Genomic DNA, 19,830 nt, shown 5'->3' on the forward strand with positions numbered 1-19,830 from the left:
TCCTCAAGTGATATACATTTGGGTGATTTGAGGTTTTTCCACAGCATATAATACTGCACTAAACACCCTTGTGATTGCACACTGTTTTAATTTTATCGCCATGGATATCTGAGCCCTGAAATCCAACCTTTCAAACGCTACTTCCTTCCCCCCATCCTCCCTGTCATTTGGAGAAAAGAGCTGAAGGGAGACTAAAGATGAGCTGTGAAAGCCAGTAATTACTCCATACAGCACATGGCCAGCAGCCTCCTGCTACAATATTTACGTGCTATTCCGTTGAGATGGCACTCTGCTCACATGACCCAAATGCAGTTCTCACTCCACCAAGAACACAGCTGAATCCAAACTGCATTGGCAGCTTTGCACATGCTCCGTCTGGCCCTGTGAATCCTCACTCACCCATTGAGATTTCTTTTGGTTTAAAACAACACACCAGCTGCTGAGGCTCCGTTACCTCCAGTATTTTTCTGGCCCAGATCCAAGGCAGGTGGCCCTCTATGAAAACCATTTTTCAAGGTTTGAGCTTTTTTTTTCTATATTTGTTGGGGGATAGAGTGTGTATAATATTTACACGTGGGTATAGCTGATGAGTGAGACCATAGAAAGTAACTCTTTTTCCTGTCAGGTATTACAGGAATAACATTTACCTATTTCCATCATTTGCCTTGACAAAGACCGGCAGCTCTAATGCACACTTAATTCTCAAACAGAGGTCTTGGCACGGGATGCTGTAACTGACTGTTGTGTTGACTGTAATGTGTAAGATGGTGTTTTCTCCTCTCTAGAGACCTGGATGCTTTTTGCCATTCTGGTGGTAAATGATGAGACAGGCAACCATGGATTTCAGCACTCCATCTATGTTTGATCAGCAAAAAGGTAAAAACGCTGCTTTAACTCACCCTTGGTTCTTTGCATCTTTAGTCCAACGGTAGGGATTTGCACTTGTACAGGGAGAGAGAGTAATGTGTGTGTGTGTCTGTGTGTGGGTGTGGGTGTGTGGGTGTGATGTGGGAAGAGGATTTCACATAGGAAACAAACCTGTTCTAAATGTTCACTTCTCATTTGATAAGCATTTAGAAGGGAAAAATAAGCTTATGGTCTATTAGTCTTGCTAAAGTGCTCCTACCTACAAATTTTAAAAATTGGGTTTCAAGCACACCAGCTATTTCAGATAGTATCATCTTTATTCTCATTAGCTTTTTGTTCAAATCTTTAAAATACATACATTATAATAAGTAACATAAACCCAATATCTCATTGCTATAGTTTCATAAATATCTCGATTCCCTTCAGGAATATATGTTGCCCAGATTTATGCTGTAGTTGATATATTATCTCATCCGAGGTTGTGTAATGACTTATCACTATGTTATTATTTGCAGTGAAAGGATATATCTTTCTTACTCATAATTCCCAGTGTGGAAGTAATTTTCCACACAAAACGATTGCTGTGAAATTGATCCATCCTTATAAAAAACATGTATTCAGCCATTCAGTCTGTGCCTGTACATTTTGCATATGAAGTGTGTGCGTGTGTGCATATATATGTATATTATATATATACCTATGTGTAATTATGCATCTTTTCTCTGTAAGTACAGAAAATTTCCATTCTTTAAATGTAAGTAATATTTTAGGAGATTTTTTAAAAACATATCTGATATCTAAACCACTTTCAATACCCTCTGAGTATTCCTCAGAATCCTAAGATCCTTTGGTCATTTACCTGTTTTAGCTACACCGTGAAAATGGTGGTCTGTGAAAGCCTCATTAAGAAAAATCATTGCTTCTTTCCTTTTCCCTTTTCCTGCTCTAGGCCATAGTGTGTTTACTACCTACCCTTCAAGCTACATCTGGTTTCATGGGTGAATTAGTTCAGTGCTTTGTCAGGTTACAGACTTACATTTAGATTTCTGAGTAACTACTGTGTGTGTGTGTGTGTGTGTGTGTGTGTGTGTGTATCTTCAGGATGTGCCAGTTTACACAGCATTGGGCTAGGAACACCATAGAGAAAATGATTGTTACAGTTGTGCCCACCACATCCTTTGTACAGTTTGTATCACTGACGGCAATCAGCAAAAGTGAAAATATGCTTAGATCCAAAGACCTCATACTGGCTAAAAAATGACATTTCTGAGCTGTGCAATTCAAAGAGAAACACAATGGGTTTATTTTTTAAGACTAATTTGAGGGAGCTAGAACTGACTGCAGAGCACTAGCCCCTCGTAATGAATCCTCTGTTCCAGTGTTGTGTCTCCTAACAGGATTGAGCCCAAAACATTGTTAAAATATTAATTTATAATATTTATTTTCTTAAAACACCTTTCATGTGAGCAATTCACAGCTATTTCTCCACCCTAGACCTGATTCTTCCCCTTGTAAGTTAACCCTCTCCCTGACACCTCCATCTCTATTTTTCAATCATTTCTCTCCAGAGGTGCTGTGGTATGGTAGAAATAGCATGGGCGACGTAGGTTAGAATGGCAGAATAACTACCTCTTAGCTGTGTGATCTTAGCAAGTTACCTGACCTCTCTGGGCCTTAATTGCCTCAGCAGTAAAATAAAGGAAACAATGCTCACCTAGCAAGGTTGTTGTGAGAATCTAAAATAATGTACAAAAAGCACCTGTCACATTGCCTGATATGCATTAACTACTTTCAAACTGTGGCTGCTTTTGTTATTATCGTTGCTGTTATAATTATTACCACCCTCGACTGTGAGTTCCTCAAATGTGAAAGACTATTCATCTCTCTATCTCTAGCTTGAATTTAGCAGTCCTCAGAACAAATGAGGGTTTAGTTAAGGCCAGTTGACTATACTACATTAATTATTTTCTTTAGAACTCCAGAGTACCATTTAGAGCAACCCCTAGAACAACAGTTAACTAAATGATACCTGAATAGTTCTATTATCACATTAACCCTTCCACCTTCTTAAAAGCATGAAAGGCCATAATAGGTTTAGACGATTGCATAGATTCTAAATACCATATTGTTGGGCAAAACCATGGTGAAGTGACTTTCTCCTGAAAAGTTGAGTATGGGTAGGGCTTTAGTAGAGGATTTTCCTTGAATTCCTAATATCCGGGGAATCAAAGCTCTAGTGTCCACTAGCTTTACATGCAGATGTTGACGAAAGACATTACATCTGGAAAGATCTTAGAAGTCTTGTAAGACCGCTGCGACGGCATCGCCTTTATGGAATGTAGACATCAGCATTTAGGTATGACTTTGTGTCCTATTTTATTTTGCCTTCAAAAGAAAAACACTATCAAAAACCAAGGAAGTCCATGGTGTTCTCCACAACGGGTTGGCATTTGACTTGTTTGAATTATGTATGGAAAGTCATTGACGGTGGATTGTTCCCGAAGTTGGCTTGATTTTTATTTTTGATTCTGAGCCATTGCATCCTCTACCAGCTGTTAATTCATCATGGGGTGGGGGGGAAGGAAATGTTGCATTGCTGTCCGTAAGCTTTTTTATTATTTTTTAATTAGAATTATTAAAGACTTGGCTTTCTCCTTTCATCACGGTGAGATTACAGATCTACCTGAAATGTAACATTGAAAAGAAAAACTTGGCCACATATAAAAATCACCTAGGCAGTTTTTGAAAATCCTGATGCCTGGATTCCACCACTGGATATTCCAGTTTATTTGGTGAGGGGCATGGCCAGACAAAGCTCCCCAGGAAGTTCTAATGTACAGCAAAGATTGGGAACCGCTCATTCCATCCATCCCCCTAAGATCTCAGATGGGAAAAGTGAAGCACTGAGAGGTTAAAATGGGGGACAGTTTATGATCATAACACACAGCTAATGAGTAACAGAGGGGACTGAGACCCAGGTGTTCGCTATCCAGACAGCAGACTAAGAAGTTCCTTTCCAAGGGCAATCTCTGGTCTTAACAGCTACTTTGAGGTGGAGGTAGGGCTCAGGCAGCTCTGGCTTATGGTTGCCCAGAGAATGGTCAGCAATGTGCACTTGGAAACTATGATGAATAATGACCTTCAGTTTGGCTCAAACCAAAACCAGGTGGATTTGGTAAGTCTGAGTCCCTCCAATTGCATTTTTCTATTTTTCTCTTTAGCAGAGGTAATAAGACAACCCCATGCCAGGGGCTTGGGGACAGATGGACATTTGCTCTAGTCCAGTCTCAGTCCTCATCCCAGTTGCACGGACTTGGACAGACTGGTTGATCTTCTCATCTGTGAAATGTGGATAATATTATACATTCACAGGGTTGCTAGGAGGCTTAAAGATTGTGTTATCTTCCTGGCCAAGAGGATTCGGCTGTGTCTCTGGCTTGCCCTGTGAAGCTGTGAGGGAGGAAGCCTGGGTCTTCAGAGCTCTCCACTCCGGCTTTGTGCTTCTTACTTTCACCACGGCAACATCTCTCTGGTCCCACGTGTTCTCCCTGGCTGTCTTCCCTCTCAAAGCCCACACGCAGAAAAGGACCTGTAGTAAAATCATTTACTACAGAACACAGAGGTTCCTACTGAAGTTGAGACTTCAGTTATGTAACCAAAGATCCCTGCATGAGGAGGAACCCAGGCCTCAGAGAGAAAATAGAAACGACAAGGGAGGTCCCAAGGGCCTCACCCAGCCCAGCCCTGCCCCAGCTCTGTAAGAAGGGTTTGAGGAAGCTGAGCGGTGTGTCTGCAGGCACCTCTGGGGGGTGTGGCCCACCCTTACAGGTTTTTCTCTGGTAGAGCTGTTGTGAGAATGCGAGGAGGGGCTCGGCCCTCCAGCCCAGATTTATACAGAGCATCGTGTCCTAGGGCTGCTCTAACAAATTACCATAAACTGAGTGGCTTCAGACAAGAGAAATGCAATCTCCCACAGCTCTGGAAGCCAGCAGTATGAAATCAAGATGTCAGCAGGGCGTGTGCTCCTTCCGAAGGCTCTAGGGAAGAGTCCTTCCTTGTCTCCTCCAGCTTCTGACTGCCGTGGCTTCATCACCCCAATCCGCCTCCATCTTCACATGGCCTTTTCCTCTGCATGTGTGTCTGAGAACTCCCTCTGCCTCTCTCTTATAACAGTACATGTGCTTGCATTTAGGGCCCACCCAGATACGCCAGGATAAGCTTCTACTCTCAAAATCCTTAACTCAGTCTTTCAACATGTGAGGTGACATGCACTCTTTTGCCATATGAGGTCCTAGTCACAGGTCCCAGGGACTAGGACATGGATATACCTTCAAGGCCACCATTCAGCCTGCTACTTGGCATGAAAAAAGGTCAGATCTCAAGTTCCTTCTCAGAGGTATACAGTCTCATGGCTGGGTTTTTGGTAAAATCTATTCTCATTTAAGTCAGAAGAAAGGTTGGCATTTGGGGGGTGGGATGGAAAGGGCATAAGATAAAATGGCAAAACTGAGGTTCAAGCCTAAACCTGTCTGACTTCAAAACCCATCTTTTTTCTACTGCAATACTCTTCCTTGATCAACTATACATTTTAATGAAGAAATAAGCCATTAACAAAAATTTAAATTAATGAAGCATATATTTTTACAATCAAGCTGTTATCCCTTGTATTGTGGATTTTTAAAACTCCCACATGCATATGTGCTGGTTTTAATTTCCAACTTTTCATCCAAACTGAGAACACCAAACAAAAAGAATTTAGAGTGCACAGATATGCACTTTGCTGAAAAAGCAAAAGTTAAAATTCTGATGTGACAAAGGAAGAATGCCTCCAAAGGAAGAATAAGCAAATTTTCAAAGGGGTTTGGGAAGAAAGTAGAGAAAAGGCAGGCAAAGGAGACAGGAAAGAGGGGGGATGACTTGGGCTCAGTTGATTTGGGGCACAGACCTTGAATGGGATGAAACCCAGGAACACTGAGAATTCTGTGATTGATTTTCAGATTGGTTGGTCCAGATACAGGAAGATTAGCTGGCAGGTGACCATTCCAGAGGTTCAGAAGCAGATTATCTGCTGCCTGTGGGAAAGTGCTCAGCCTTCTCCCTCTCTTGGCCAAGAAAGAGGAACAGAGGGAAGAAGTAACAGGAGAAGAATTCTTTTTGCAATTTTCTTGCCCACTCAAGACCTAACCCGGGCAAACACGTTGCCTGGAAGCCTGCCCCTCCCCCTCCTCTGCCTCCTTCTTTGTCCTCTTTCCAGCACACAGGACCTTCCCTTCCATCAGCCAGCTCCTGAGAAAGGTTGTGACACATCAATCCACTCCCAGCCCCTCTTCTGGACCTAGCTAGAGGGAAGCCCCTGACTGATCTTATCCAATTACCATTCACTGGCTTAGAGAACCATGAAACCGAAAGTGATTCAGTGGATTGGGGTTGAGGGGGGTGGTGTCGTTGTCAGCATTCTCCACCATAGGACAACTACAGTGTTCTCGGGAATGGGGCCTCTTCCCTGACTATGCTTCGCAAGAAGGAGAATCTGGGAGTGGTACGCAGAGGGAATGAAGGCCCACCTGGTGAGCCAGATCTCCTGAATCAACCCTGATGTTATGTCCCACAGCTTGGCTAGATCAACTTCAGAAGGCAAATCCTCAGCTTAGCCCCTTGTCTGGAAGTCAGCTGGGTCACCACACTGAGCTTTTCCTACCATCTCTATTCATTAACTCCATATTTCTTCAGTAATTATTAAACAACTGTGTTGATGAACTGATATCCACAGATTTTCCCTTTGAGGCAACCATTTGGAATCAAGGATATTTTAATGGAGCCTAAAGGAAGAACCACTAAACTTGTAGCTATTTTTATTCCCAAACAAGTAGAAAAACAAACCTCTCACCCATCCGCAAATATAGGACAAGGTGAGGAGGTAAGGGTCTAGATGCACTGAGGCCCAAGGTTGGTGTAAAAGATGGGTATGGGCTGGACACCGTGTTGCAGAAAGACCACATCCACCCAGGAGTCATGTTTAGCACACTTGTAAGCCTAATAAATAGGTCCGTGTGCTTAATAAGGGCCCTAACTTTGTTTTCTCAATGTAAAATTTTAAAATGTCAGTTGCTTATTGATGAGGCCACTCTTGTTTTATTGGGTCCATTGGGGGAAGAAGTGAAGGGACAATGTTCCAATCTACATGGGAACTATTTCCATTCCTAAAAGTATCCTCAGAATTTAAAAAATATACACATATAACATTTAATAGCATTCTAATGCTTTTTTAACTTTTTGTTTGAAAATAATTTCAAACTTAAGGAAACATTGTAAGATCAGTATAAAGAACACTGTCTTTTACCCAGATTCACCTGTTAACATTTTACCCCATTTGCTTTATTGTTAGCTCTTTCTCTGTGTCCATCTCTACATCTCTTTGTATCTCTCTGTTTCTCTATCTGTCTCTCTGCCTCTTTCTCTATATGTATGTATGTATATGCTTATTTGTGTTTGTGTGTGTGTGTATACATGTGTATGTACTTTTATCTCATCTGCCTGCATTCCAATTTTGTCTATTGATCCAATAATGTCTTTTATAGCATTTTACCCCCAGTACAGGATCCAGTCTAGGATTAGGTACTACATTTAGTTATCAGGCCTCTTTAGTCTCCTTTAACCTGGAACATTTCTTTAGACTTTCTCTGTCTTTTATGACATTGACATTTTTGAACTTATAGTCTCTCTCTTTTTTTAATACCAAGTTCCTCTTTATGGGTTTGTCTGACGCTCCCTCACAGCTAGATTTAGATTATGCATTCCCAGCCAGAACACCACATGGGCGATGTGTCCATCTCAGGTTATCACAATATGGTTTAAATTCTTTTAGATGGTAATTTGATGTTACAGGTGTTGCACTATTAGATATCAACTGGTTCTTACAGAGTTTTTTAAGTACTGGGGTTTCTTTCTAAATGTAAAATTAGCATCACCTTCTTCAAAATATTCAAGCAATACAAAAAAGAATTCAGTATAGGAAGTGTTGTATTCTCTTAACTAGCAAAGGGCTCTGTTCTTCAGAGTCTCTTAGCCCCAGCCTGTTCCCAGCTTCTCGGCTGCCAAGATAAACCCTAGCAACTCAACCTCCATGCGGGGATGGGGAGTAGCTTCCAAATGGAGACAGAGATCAGGCCAAGAATATTAACCAGTAGTAATAATCAGAAGAAGAGCGATAACTCTGGTTTATTAAGCAGCTCCCATTTATTAAACCAGACACTGTGCAAAACTTTCACTCCTATCATCTCACTGGATCCTCAACACAGCCTGTGAGATAGATTCCATTTCTAGTCCATCTGAGGTTACATGACTTATCCAAGGCCACACAGGACAAAGGCAAAGCTCCCATTTTTAACTCTGGTTTCTGACCCCCAAGCCTTCCTCACACTCTTGTTCACCATGAAGTTATACTTTTTGGATTCTTATAACCCACCTCATCAATCCCTTCCTTCATGACTCCTAGCACAAAAGAAAATAAAGGTGATGGCAGCTAGGTTTGCTCAAGTCTCCCCAGGGCTGAGCTTCCATTTGCAATGAGTTCTGCCCAGTAGGCTCAGCTTAGTGACAGGCCGACCTCTTCCATGGTAGGAGTGGATCCAGTCTTATAGCAACCTGCCTTTAGAGCAAAGAAAGACACCAGAATCCTAGGAGGAGGAGGAGGTGGCTAAAAGGGTAGAATTCACTGGAATTTGACCTGTGGAACTGATGTGATGGGAATTGGGAATTTGTAAGGTCAGGTCTTGGCTTCCACCCCAGAAGCTTCTGAAGCCAGGTTCTTTATCATTTTCCTACTCAACCTATTTGTTCTGTGCAGCAACGGGTTAACATTTCTCCAAGAGACATTTCAGAGGGCCCCGACCCTGTAATCAAGGTCACAAATAAATAGCAATTGATAAAGAGGAAAGAGAATTATTTTAACCTTGACATCCTAAGCTTTGATCCTGGGTGACCCCAAGATCATTCCTCTGTTCTCTAACTCACAACAGTAAATCAGAACACAGTTTGGTGTTCAAAAAACAACAACAACAACAAAAACACCTTACTTTTAAGAATCATGAGAGGAACACCTGAAATTCATCTGAAATGACATTTTTATCCTTCTTACTTAGTGCTGTTCAAGTCAGCTGACTCAGCATGACCACTACGCAGAGGTCTGGGGATGGGCTCGCAGCTGTCTGCTTTCAGGTGGTCACTGCAGAAGCCGGTCCAGATCCTGGAAGTGTTTTGTCTTAGAATAGTAGTAACTTGTAGAATTGAAAGGAACTCAGCGAATGTGTAATCCAGCTCCCTCACTTTTTACATGTGAACGCTGAAACAGAGGAGTTAGCAGTGGTACAGTGTACTAGACTGTAATGGCCACTGGAGTCACACCAAACAATTCAAGTCCCAGTGCTGCCACTCTTTTTACCGACCCTTTCCAGTCAGGCCCCAGCAAGGGTCCTTCTGCTGGTGTCATTGGAGCCAACAGAATGAGCCTGAGTTTGGTTCAGAAGTAAAGGCGAGTTTTCTTCTTTGCTCAAAGAATGGAGAAACACGAGCTCACTCTCTAGAGGACCCGCTGTCCCTACAGGCTGTGGGCGGGGCTGCTTTATAGGATCTCCTCAGCGGAGGGGGCGGAGCTCTCCCAGGGCGGGCACAGCCGTACCGCTCAGGCTCCAGGGCGCAGGCCCGGAGCAGCGTCTCTGCCCGCGGCCGGCGGCCATCTTGAATTGAGGTGGTGTGTGCAGCAGCGCTTCTGCCCACGCCCAGAGCTGAGGCGTCTCGCAGGGGCGCTTCACCCGAGGAGGAACTCTGGTCTGAAGAGCCAAGTACCAGTACGAGGCCTCTGCTCGCGGCTCCCTGTGAGCAAGTGAAACCAGACTAATCACAAAGGAACAAGAAAAAAGGTTAGACTGTATTTTAATACCCAGATTCTATTTTTCCATGAATTGTTAGTGGGCTATGCTGGTGACACTTACTGTGTGACCCAGCTGTTTAACATCTCTATACCTCACTTTCCTACCTTGTAAATTAAGATGGTGCTATTACAAAGGATTCTTTATAAAGATTGAATTAAGGAATACATGCAAAGTACCTGCAACCACTGCTGGCCCATAGTAATCACTCAGTAACTGCGAGAGGGTGTTATGGGTTTGTTATAAAGGTGGTTATAACAGTCTTCAGAGGATTGTTAGAAAGATTCAATGACATAATACATACAAAGCACTTGGAACCATGCCTGGCCCAGAGTAACCACTTAGCAAGTGCTAGTGATTCTTATAGATGACTTACCTAAGGTCATATGGACAACCGGTCTTCCCTGGTCAAGAGAACATCCAACCCTCAAGTTACCCCCCACCCGGTAATGAATTCATAGCATAGCACTCCTTTTTTAAATTTTATTTTTTAATTTTTTATATAATTTTTAAAGGTTAATTTCCATTTACAGTTATTACAAAATATTGTCTATATTCCCCATGGGTACAGTATATCCTTGAGCCTATCTTATATACAATAGTTTGTACCTCCTACTGCCCCCTTCCTCCCTACCACCACCCACTGTTAATCACTAGTTTGTTCTCTATATCTGTGAGTCTGCTTCTTTTTTGTTGTATTCACTAGTTTGTTGTCTTTTTTAGATTCCACATATAAGTGATATACAGTCTTTCTCTGTCTGACTTATTTCACTTAGCATAAGGCCCTCCAACTCATCCATGTTGCTGCAAATGTCAACATTTCATTCCTTTTTATGGCTGAGTAGTATTCCATTGTATATATACACCACATCTTCTTTATCATTCATCTGTTGACAGACACTTAGGTTGCTTCTATATCTTGGCAATTGTAAATAATGCTGCTATGAACATTGGGGTACATGTAGCTTTTTGAATTAGTGTTTTTGTTATATTCGGATATAAACCCAGGAGTGGAATTGCTCGGTCGTATGGTAACCCTGTTTTTAGTTTTTTGAGAAACCTCCATACTGTTTTCCACAGTGGCTGCACCAATTTACATTCCCACCAACAGTGTAGATGGGTTTCCTTTTCTCTACATCCTTGACAACATTTGTTACTTGTGTTCTTTTTGACAATGGCCATTCTGGCAGGTGTGAGGTGATGTCTCATTGTGGTTTTGACTTGCATTCCCTGATGATTAGCGATGTTGAGAATCTTTTCTTTTGTGTGTGTGTGTGCAATTGCTTTTATAAACAGATTTTAGGCTGGAATAAGGAGCTCCTAGTTCATCACGTTGGAGATTGTCCTTGCTGCTATAGGCTGTTGAAGTGTGCCTCCCTTATGATCTGGTTGATGTGGGAATAAGGACCTTGGCATACCGCATTCTCCTCATATAAGGACTGAGGGGTACTCTTGTTGAGTTCAGCAATGATCTGGTTTAAGCTGCTTTCTGATACAATTCTGTTTCTGGGGAATTAACACTGCTGCTCCTGTCATTATCATTGCTTGAACATGCACACACTTTGGTTCCTCTTAGTGGTTCCTTCCTTATTGTGTTTCGTTGCATCCTGAGACTCCTGAAAAACAGAGTTTCTCTTACTCCTTTTGGACTGGGGAGAATGGTGATTGTCCTCTTTATTATCATTCCTTCTTCTTTTCTGCTTATTGTTCAGTGACTGTGTTTCTAATTCCAACAGCATGTCGGTAATTGGGTCTACATTCATATTTAGGACAGAGAATACATTAGTACTGGCCAAAGTGGCCCTGGCAGAATTGGCCGAAGAAGCAAAGCAGGATGATGGTGAGGACCAGAGATGGACCAGTACAGGCCAAAGTTGCCCTGTAAAAACATTCTGGCATGGCATACCTCCCTAGTCCTGGCCCCAAAAGCCTAGAAACCTTGAGTATCTTTTCATGTACCTGTTGGCCATCTGCATTTCCTTTTTGGAAAAATGTCTATTCAGTTCTTCTGCTCTTTTTTTTTTTTTTTTTTTGGCTGCGCTGGGTCTTTGTTGCTGCGTGTGGCCTTTCTCTAGTTGTAGTGAGCGGGGGCTACTCTTCATTGCGGTACACGTGCTTCTCATTGCAGTGGCTTCTCTCATTGCAGAGCACAGGCTCTAGGCACTTGGGCTTCAGTAGTTGTGGCACATGGGCTTAGTTGCTCTGCAGTATGCGGAATCTTCCCGGACCAGGGCTCGAACCCGTGTCCCCTGCATTGGCAGGCGGATTCTTAACCAGTGCGCCACCAAGGACGTCCCTTCTGCCCAGTTTTTAATCAGTTTTTTTTTTAATGTTGAGTTATGTGAACTATTTATATATGTTGGATATTAATCCTTTATCAGTCATATCATTTGCAAATATTTTGTCCCATTCAGTAGATTGTCTTTGTCGATGGTTTCCTTTGCTGTGCAAAGCTTTGGAGTTTAATTAGGTCCCATTTGTTTATTTTTGCTTTTATTTCCTTTACTTTAAGAGACAGATCCAAAAAAATATTGCTGTGATTTATGTCAAAGGGTGTTCTGCCTATGTTTTCCTCTAGGAGTTTTATAGTATCCGGTCTCACATTTAGGTCTTTAATCCATTTTGAGTTTAGTTTTGTATATGGTGTTAGAGAATGTTCTGATTTCATTCTTTTACATGTAGCTGTCCAGTTTTCCCAGCACCACTTACTGAAGAGACTGTCTTTTCTCCATTGTATATTCTTGCCTCCTTTGTCATAGATTAATTGACCATAAGTGTCTGGGTTTATTTCTGAGCTCTATATTCTTTTTTTTTTGGCTGCATGCGGGCTTTCTCTAGTTGCAGTGACCGGGGACTACTCTTGGTTGCTGTGCACAGGCTTCTCATTGCCGTGGCTTCTCTTGTTGCGGAGTATGGGCTCTAGGTGTGCGGGCTTCAGTAGTTGTGGCATGCGGGCTCAGTAGTTGTGGCTCACGGGCTCTAGAACACAGGCTCAGTAGTTGTGGTTCATGGGCTTAGTTGCTTCGCGGCATGTGGGATCTTCCCAGACCAGGGCTCAAACCCGTGTCCCCTGCATTGGCAGGTGGATTCTTAACCACTGCGCCACCAGGGAAGTCCCATCTGGGCTCTATATTCTTTTCCATTGATCTAGGTGTCTGTTTTTGATAGCACTACTTTTTGTTTGGAAATTGGAAGGGGCAGAATTTGCCTAGCAAGAAAACCACATCAGAAAGAAAATAATTCCCAGAAAAGCTCACAGGTCTTGGAGTACTTCTACTTTCCCTTTCCTCTTTTTCTGGAGTTCTATCCTCTCAGTCTAAGACTTGCCTTCTAGATATAACTCATCCCATTGCTTAAAAGCCAGCCTACCTGTTAGCTTCCACTTTCCATGCTGGTGCCAGGCAGGTTTCTAGACTTTCTATGCTGTTCTAGGAATCGATCTAGTCTTGAAGCACAATCTTACTTTTAAAATTATTATAGTTTCATAATGTTTTACGATTTGATAGAGAAATCCTCCTTTGACACTTTTTTCAATTTTTTTTGTTTTTTTTTCAATTTTTTTTTTTGTTTTCCTCTTTTTGTTTGTTTTTGCTTTTGGTGTAGTAATACATTCACACAATTTCAAGGTATAAAACAATGTACAGTGAAAAATCTCCCTTCGCACCAACCCCTCCAGCCATCCAAATCCCCTCCTGGAAGCAAAACAATGTAAGCAGTTTCTTATATGTCCTTACAAAGAGATTCTATGTATAGATAAGCAAATACTTAAGTATATTCTTTTTTTCTTCTTCAAAGCATAAATTTATCCATTTATTTTTACAAATGAAAGTCAGTATCATTTTTCTGAGCCTGCCCCCCAAAAAAACTTTTGGAACTTTCACTGAAATGACATTAAACTTAAAAATGAATCTCTATAATAATTAAAATTACTTATACTATTTAGTTCTCCTATCTGGAAACATGGCATGTATCTTCATGAATCCAACTCTTTTCTTAGTTCCTTATTTAGATTCTGAATTTATTACTGGGTATTTTATATTTTCATTTTAGTGCGTTATTTTCAATGTAAGGAGGAGTTAGTTTTCCTCATATTATTTAATATAGAAGAACTATTTAGTTTCATATTTATTTTTAAATCTGGCTAACTTATTAATCCTAATGGTTCTCTGGTTAATTCTCTTGTGCCATCCTGGTGCACAGGATGAAACCAGATGCACTGGTTTAAGATCCTGCTCTGCCATTTAATAGCTGTACAACTTAGGGGAAATTATTAAAGCTCTCTGTGCTTCAATCCCCTCATCTGTAAATAGGGTAAAGATACTACCTACTTCATAAAATTGTTGAAATAAATAAATAGGTTAATTCAAAGGAAACTGTTAGGACAGTGCAAAGAACATGAGTAAAAGTTAGCTTTGATTAAACTTTGATAATTTTGCTCTTTATGATTATTATCTCATTTCTTTTTGCTTCATATATTACTGCATTAGATAAAATTTGTCTTCTTTCTTTCCCTATTTTTTCACTATTAGGTGTGGTGTTTGAAATTGATTAGAAACAAATGTAGTTAATCATATTGATAATGAAATCTTTTATTCCTAGTTGTTAAGCTTTTTTAAGGAACAGATATCAAATTTTATTAAATGCCTTTCTATTCTTTATTCGTATAATCATATATTTCCCCTTTGTTCTACTGATGTGATATATTTTATTAATAGACACGGGAAAATCAAAACATCTGTATTCTAGAATAAACTCTGTTCAGTCATGGTGTATTATTCTTTCAACATCCAACTTAATCTGATCTCGCAGAATTTAATTTAAAACTTAAAACTGAGTTTACAAATTGGGTCCATCTATAGGTGCCTGTATGCACATGTCTTTGGCAGTTTATGCTAGCCTTAGAAAATAAATTAGAAAAATTTCATTCTCTTTCTGTGCTTCAATATGAGAACCATTTGTTCCTTGGTTATTTGACATTTATCTTAATATTTTAAAAGAATTCGCTCAACCTCATATTAGAATCCTTATGCTATTACCACTAACTTTAATTCTCTCCTTGGTGTACAAACAGCTTCTCATAGATGCATTCCCAATTTTCAGTTAATGTGTAGATTTTATTTTTTCTACAAGTGAGTATAAACTCTAGCACAATGATGTCTCTCCAGCAGAATAATGCGCTGCACAGCTTGTGGAGTGTAGGATATAGGCTGCTGTGAGTAAGAGAGAATGGAATGTGGAATACTGTCCAGCACCAAGAAAGGTCACAGGTTCACTGGAATATATGAGGGCTTCGCCACCTGAGTGAATGGGCAGCGATAGACAGTAGTGCACATTGGTCAAGAGAGTTGAAGCTGAGGCCTGACAGCCTGCAGCCTTATCTGAATTTCACTGCTTACTAACTGTGTGACTTTGAGTAAGTCGCTTTCCTGCCCTATGCCTCAGTTTCCCCATCCATACAGTGGGAATAATTCTCATAAGGTGAGAATTAAATGAGTTGATTTCTAGAAAAGGTTTAGCACAGTACCTGGTGCATAATAAGCGTGGCATATTGTTGACCATAATTATGATTGTTATTCAGACAGTGACAGAGACCCCCTGGAACAGTGGATGCTTTCATAGCTACTGGGAGACATTGTTGTGCCGTCAAAATGGTTGTATTGAACTTTTTGCTAACTTTAGGATTGTTCTGAGTTTAATTCCTTCAAATATGCTACCAAAAATTCTAGAATTCAAAACTGTGCAGGAAACACAAAAAAGCTAAGAACCTTGACTATAGACAGACCACAAGACTCTTCGAGAATGTGATTGAGATGCACTTTGGCCACATTCCCACATTCATGCGTATACCGCTGCAGAGAAGTTAGTTCTGGGATCCATGCTTTCCAAGCCACAGTTCCAGTGAATGGGCTGTAGGAGGAGCCTCCTCCAAGGTGTTATTGAGTTAGTACTATATGATAAGGTTGCCCTTACAAATTAGTGAAGAGAGGAGAATTATACAAGATTTGGGGGAAGAAAAGTAATTGTGGCATGCAAATATAAAGTTTAAAATTTCCGTATTAATTACAGCTAAATGTCAACACATAAGTATAAGGTTTCACGGGCAATGAATCATAAGTGCAATATCCATAGATTTTGTTGGTTTATTTTTCAAAAACCAACAAGACAAACTGAGAACTTAAGTGGCAAACAGGGAAAAATAACTGCAGCATAGATAGCAGATGAAGAGTTGGTGTCCTTAATGTATATAGAGCTCTTTCAAATCAATTAGATAACGACAAATGCCTTGAAATAATATGTAAGGGATACCAACAAGTAATTCATGAAATGGCCATAAACATGTGAAAAAACTTCTCTCTTAGGAGTAATAAAAGAAATGACCATTGGAAATGATATACTCTTTTCCTTCTTTCACATCAACATTATTTTTTAAAAAACAATAAATCACAGTGTCATTAAGAATGAGGTAAATGTATGCTCTCAAGCCCTGCTTGGGAAGGGTGTATTGGGTCAACCTTTCTGGAGGGCAATTTGACAAAGAGTCAAATCTATTGATTCCCAAGTTCATTTCTAGGAATGTGTCCAAAGGAAATAAAGATGCACAGAAACGCATATATGCAAGAATGTTATAGCATTATTTGGAATAGCTACAGAATTAATAATTCCTCCCAAAAGAGAAGCAATTTAAATGTTCAATAGTAAGAGAATGATTAAATCAGTTGTGCTAATTCCAGTCAATGGGATTTTATGCCACATTTTGTAAACAACATTTTCAAATCTTACCTATGGCATAGGAAAATATTTGTGATCCAATATTAAGTGTTTGAAAAAGAGCAACAATCAAAATTATATGTACAGCATGATCTTTTTTTTGTAAAATGTAACTCCAGCACCATGCTAAGAACTATTAGTCACTGGTTGTTACAATATTAAAATACCTCTGTATCCTCAGATCAATAGAGATTATTCCAGCCATTCCCCAGGAACATACACAGCCCACAGTCCAGCAGCTAAAAAGTTATCAACCCTGCTCCAGCTGTTAGGCCTGCCTCCAGTCTGATGGGGGACCTGTCAAGCCAGTCATTAGATCCTTTTAATATTACCCTTCTTCATCTGGTCCTTTATTGTGGGAGGGGAATTTGGAGTGGGAGGAGAAACGGAGATTCACTTAATAAATGAGTAGCAAAATGGCCTTAGTGTTAGCCAAACTCACATTAGATCTCAGAAAATTTCAGTCATTTTCTTCAAGTTTTATGATTGTATTCTCATCCACAGAAGATCGCAGTGTGGGAGATTTGAGATTTGCGTTGCCACCTTGGTCAATGAATCCTGCCCCACCAGCAGCCACTGCCCCCAAGCTTCAGCCACAGGCAGGAGTCCACTGTCCTAGGGCGCTACCCACCCCAAGCTACAGCACCTTCCAGAACTCTTTCCCTCCTGTTCTATGCCTCCTGACCTCACAGCTTTTTGCACCTTTTAACCATTATGCTTGCTCCTTAGGAACTGGCCTCCACAGGCAGGTGGAGGAATGAGGGCTCCAGGATGGGTGGGAAACAAGCCTATAAATCAAGTGTATACAACATACCAACATCTTAATAGTGATTATCTTTAAGTATATATTTTCTTCTTATCTGTATCTTCATAATTTTTGTAATCCAAAATGAAATAACATATGAAATGACGGATCAATTAAATCAAAATATCTGGGGTTAGCACTTAGGTATCGGGTTGTTTTTTTTTTGGTTTTTGTTTTTTATCTCCCCAGATGGTTCTAATGTTTAGCCAGTGTTGAGACCCAGGGATGTAGTCACCCTTATTTTACAAAATAGAGAACTGAACCCAGGGTGGTTCATAGTAATACACTTGGCTAATATTTCTGTTGTTCAAAAATAAAGTTCTTTATGAGATTCAGATTTAATTGAGAAGTCATTTCTGTTGTCACCTGTTTTCTTTGCATTTTTTAAATTGCAGTATAGTTGATTTACAATGTTGTGTTCATTTCTGCTGTACAGCAAAGAGACTCAGTTATACATACATATACATTCTTTTTTATATTCTTTTCCATTATGGTTTATCTCAGGATATTGAATATAGTTCCCTGTGCTATACAGTAGGACCTTGTTGTTATCCATTCTATATGTAATAGGTTGCATCACTAACCCCAAACTCCCAGTCCATCCCTGCCCCTCTCCTCCACTCCCCTTGGCAACCACAAGTGTGTTCTCTATGTCTGTGAGTCTGTTTCTGTTTTGTAGGTAAGTTCATTTGTGTCATATTTTAGATTCCACATATAAGTAATATCATATGGTATTTGTCTTTCTCTTTCTGACTTACTTCACTTAGTATGATAATCTCTAGTTGCATCTGTGTTGCTGCAAATGGTATCTTTATCCATTCATCTGTCCATGGACATTTAGGTTGTTTCCATGTCTTGGCTATTGTGAAGAGTGCTGCTGTGAACATAGGGGTGCATGTATCTTTTTGAATTATAGTTTTGTCCAGATATATGCCCAGGAGTGGGATTGTTGGATCCTATGGTAATTCTATGTTTAGTTTTCTGAGGAACCTCCATACTGTTTTCCATAGTGGCTCCACCAATTTACATTCCCACCAACAGTGTAGGAGGTTTTCCTTTTCTCCACACCCTCTCCCACAATTGTTATTTGTAGACTTTTTAATGATGGCCATTCTGATCAGTGTGAGGTGATACCTCATTGTAGTTTTGATTTGCATTTCTCTAATAATTAGCGATATTGAGCATCTTTTCATGTGCCTATTGGCCATCTGTATGTCTTCTTCAGAGAAATGTCTATTTAGGTCTTCAGCCCACTTTTTGGTTGGGTTGTTTGTTTTTTTGTTGTTGAGTTGTGTGAGCTGTTTGTATATTTTGGAAATTAAGCCCTCGTCAGTGGCACTGTTCGCAAATATGTTCTCCCATTCCGTAGGTTGTCTTCTCATTTTGTTTATGGTTTCCTTTGCTGTGTTGTCACTGTTTTAGACCTCACAATATTACATACTCACAGCTCTGATGATACAGTTTAAATCAGCCTTACTTAACCATATATCCATAATCTATGAGAGTCGAGGGAAGCTATTCATTTACTTCAACTCTACTTGAAATGCTAGTGATATGCCTTATGAAATTATTTAAAGGAACAGAAGACTCCTTCTTCTATCACTTTTCCTAATTCTGTTCCCAAGGATTGGAAAGAATGAGACTTCATTTCGTATATGTACTCTACAATTTGCCAGTTGGAAAAGAATATGCTAATTAAATCAATAAACATATTTATCAAGTATCTACAATGTATCCAACACTACTCTAACTTCTCCTATCTAATGTTCAAGATTTTTTTTTTCTGCAAAAAAAGCAAAGCCATACTGCCAAAATTCTAGTGGGGTCATATGAAGGGTGATTATTCACCAGGTTGGGTTTTATTCTGTACCTTTTATAAAGCAACAACTTCAATATAGTAAGAAGGGATTCCATTTCAATTACCTTAAGGAACCCATGAGACAGTCATGAAGAGGGAGAAAACACAGTCAAGACAATGAAGACAGCCATGGAAGCCCAGCTGACAGGATGACTACAAAAGGAGAGATGCAAATCTAAAGGACTACAGAGAGATAGATTGGTTCAATCTCTGACACTTGGACAAGCCACCCAAATTGCATTTGTTTTCTTAAACTATTTTTAGGTGATCAAGGCACTTGGGGCAGTTTTACAAGTGGCCACAGTGGAGGGCCACTAGGAAGGATACCTTTTAAAGGACTCAAGGAAAACCCACTTCTCCAAATCCTTTTCAGCACAACAGTCATTGTTCATCAACATTAGGTGATTCATTATTTGGTTCTACACAGATATGAGAAAGACACATAGAATATTAATCACAGAAGGAACCTTAGAGGTCAACCTTCTACTCAATACAGATATCTCCTCAAGAGCATCCCAAGATATGCTTGGTCAAAACCTGCTTAGAGATGAGTAGTGATGAGGAGTACACAGGTCACAATATAATCCCTTCTAGTTCTGAACAGC

The 19,830-nt window shown here is 40.2% G+C and overlaps 1 protein-coding gene across 1 annotated transcript in view; it reads left to right on the plus strand.

Moving 5' to 3' along the window:
- The first annotated feature begins 818 nt into the window (after window positions 1–818).
- The window catches only part of ANKRD55 (ankyrin repeat domain 55), a 100,790-nt gene continuing 81,778 nt past the window's right edge, over window positions 819–19,830 (plus strand). The window contains exon 1 of the mRNA XM_060007036.1: window positions 819–876. Coding sequence (XP_059863019.1) covers window positions 819–876 — 58 coding nt within the window. The remainder of the gene's footprint in view (window positions 877–19,830) is intronic.

Source organism: Delphinus delphis, chromosome 3 (assembly GCF_949987515.2).
Source record: "Delphinus delphis chromosome 3, mDelDel1.2, whole genome shotgun sequence".
In the NCBI taxonomy this organism is placed as follows: Eukaryota; Metazoa; Chordata; class Mammalia; order Artiodactyla; family Delphinidae; genus Delphinus; species Delphinus delphis.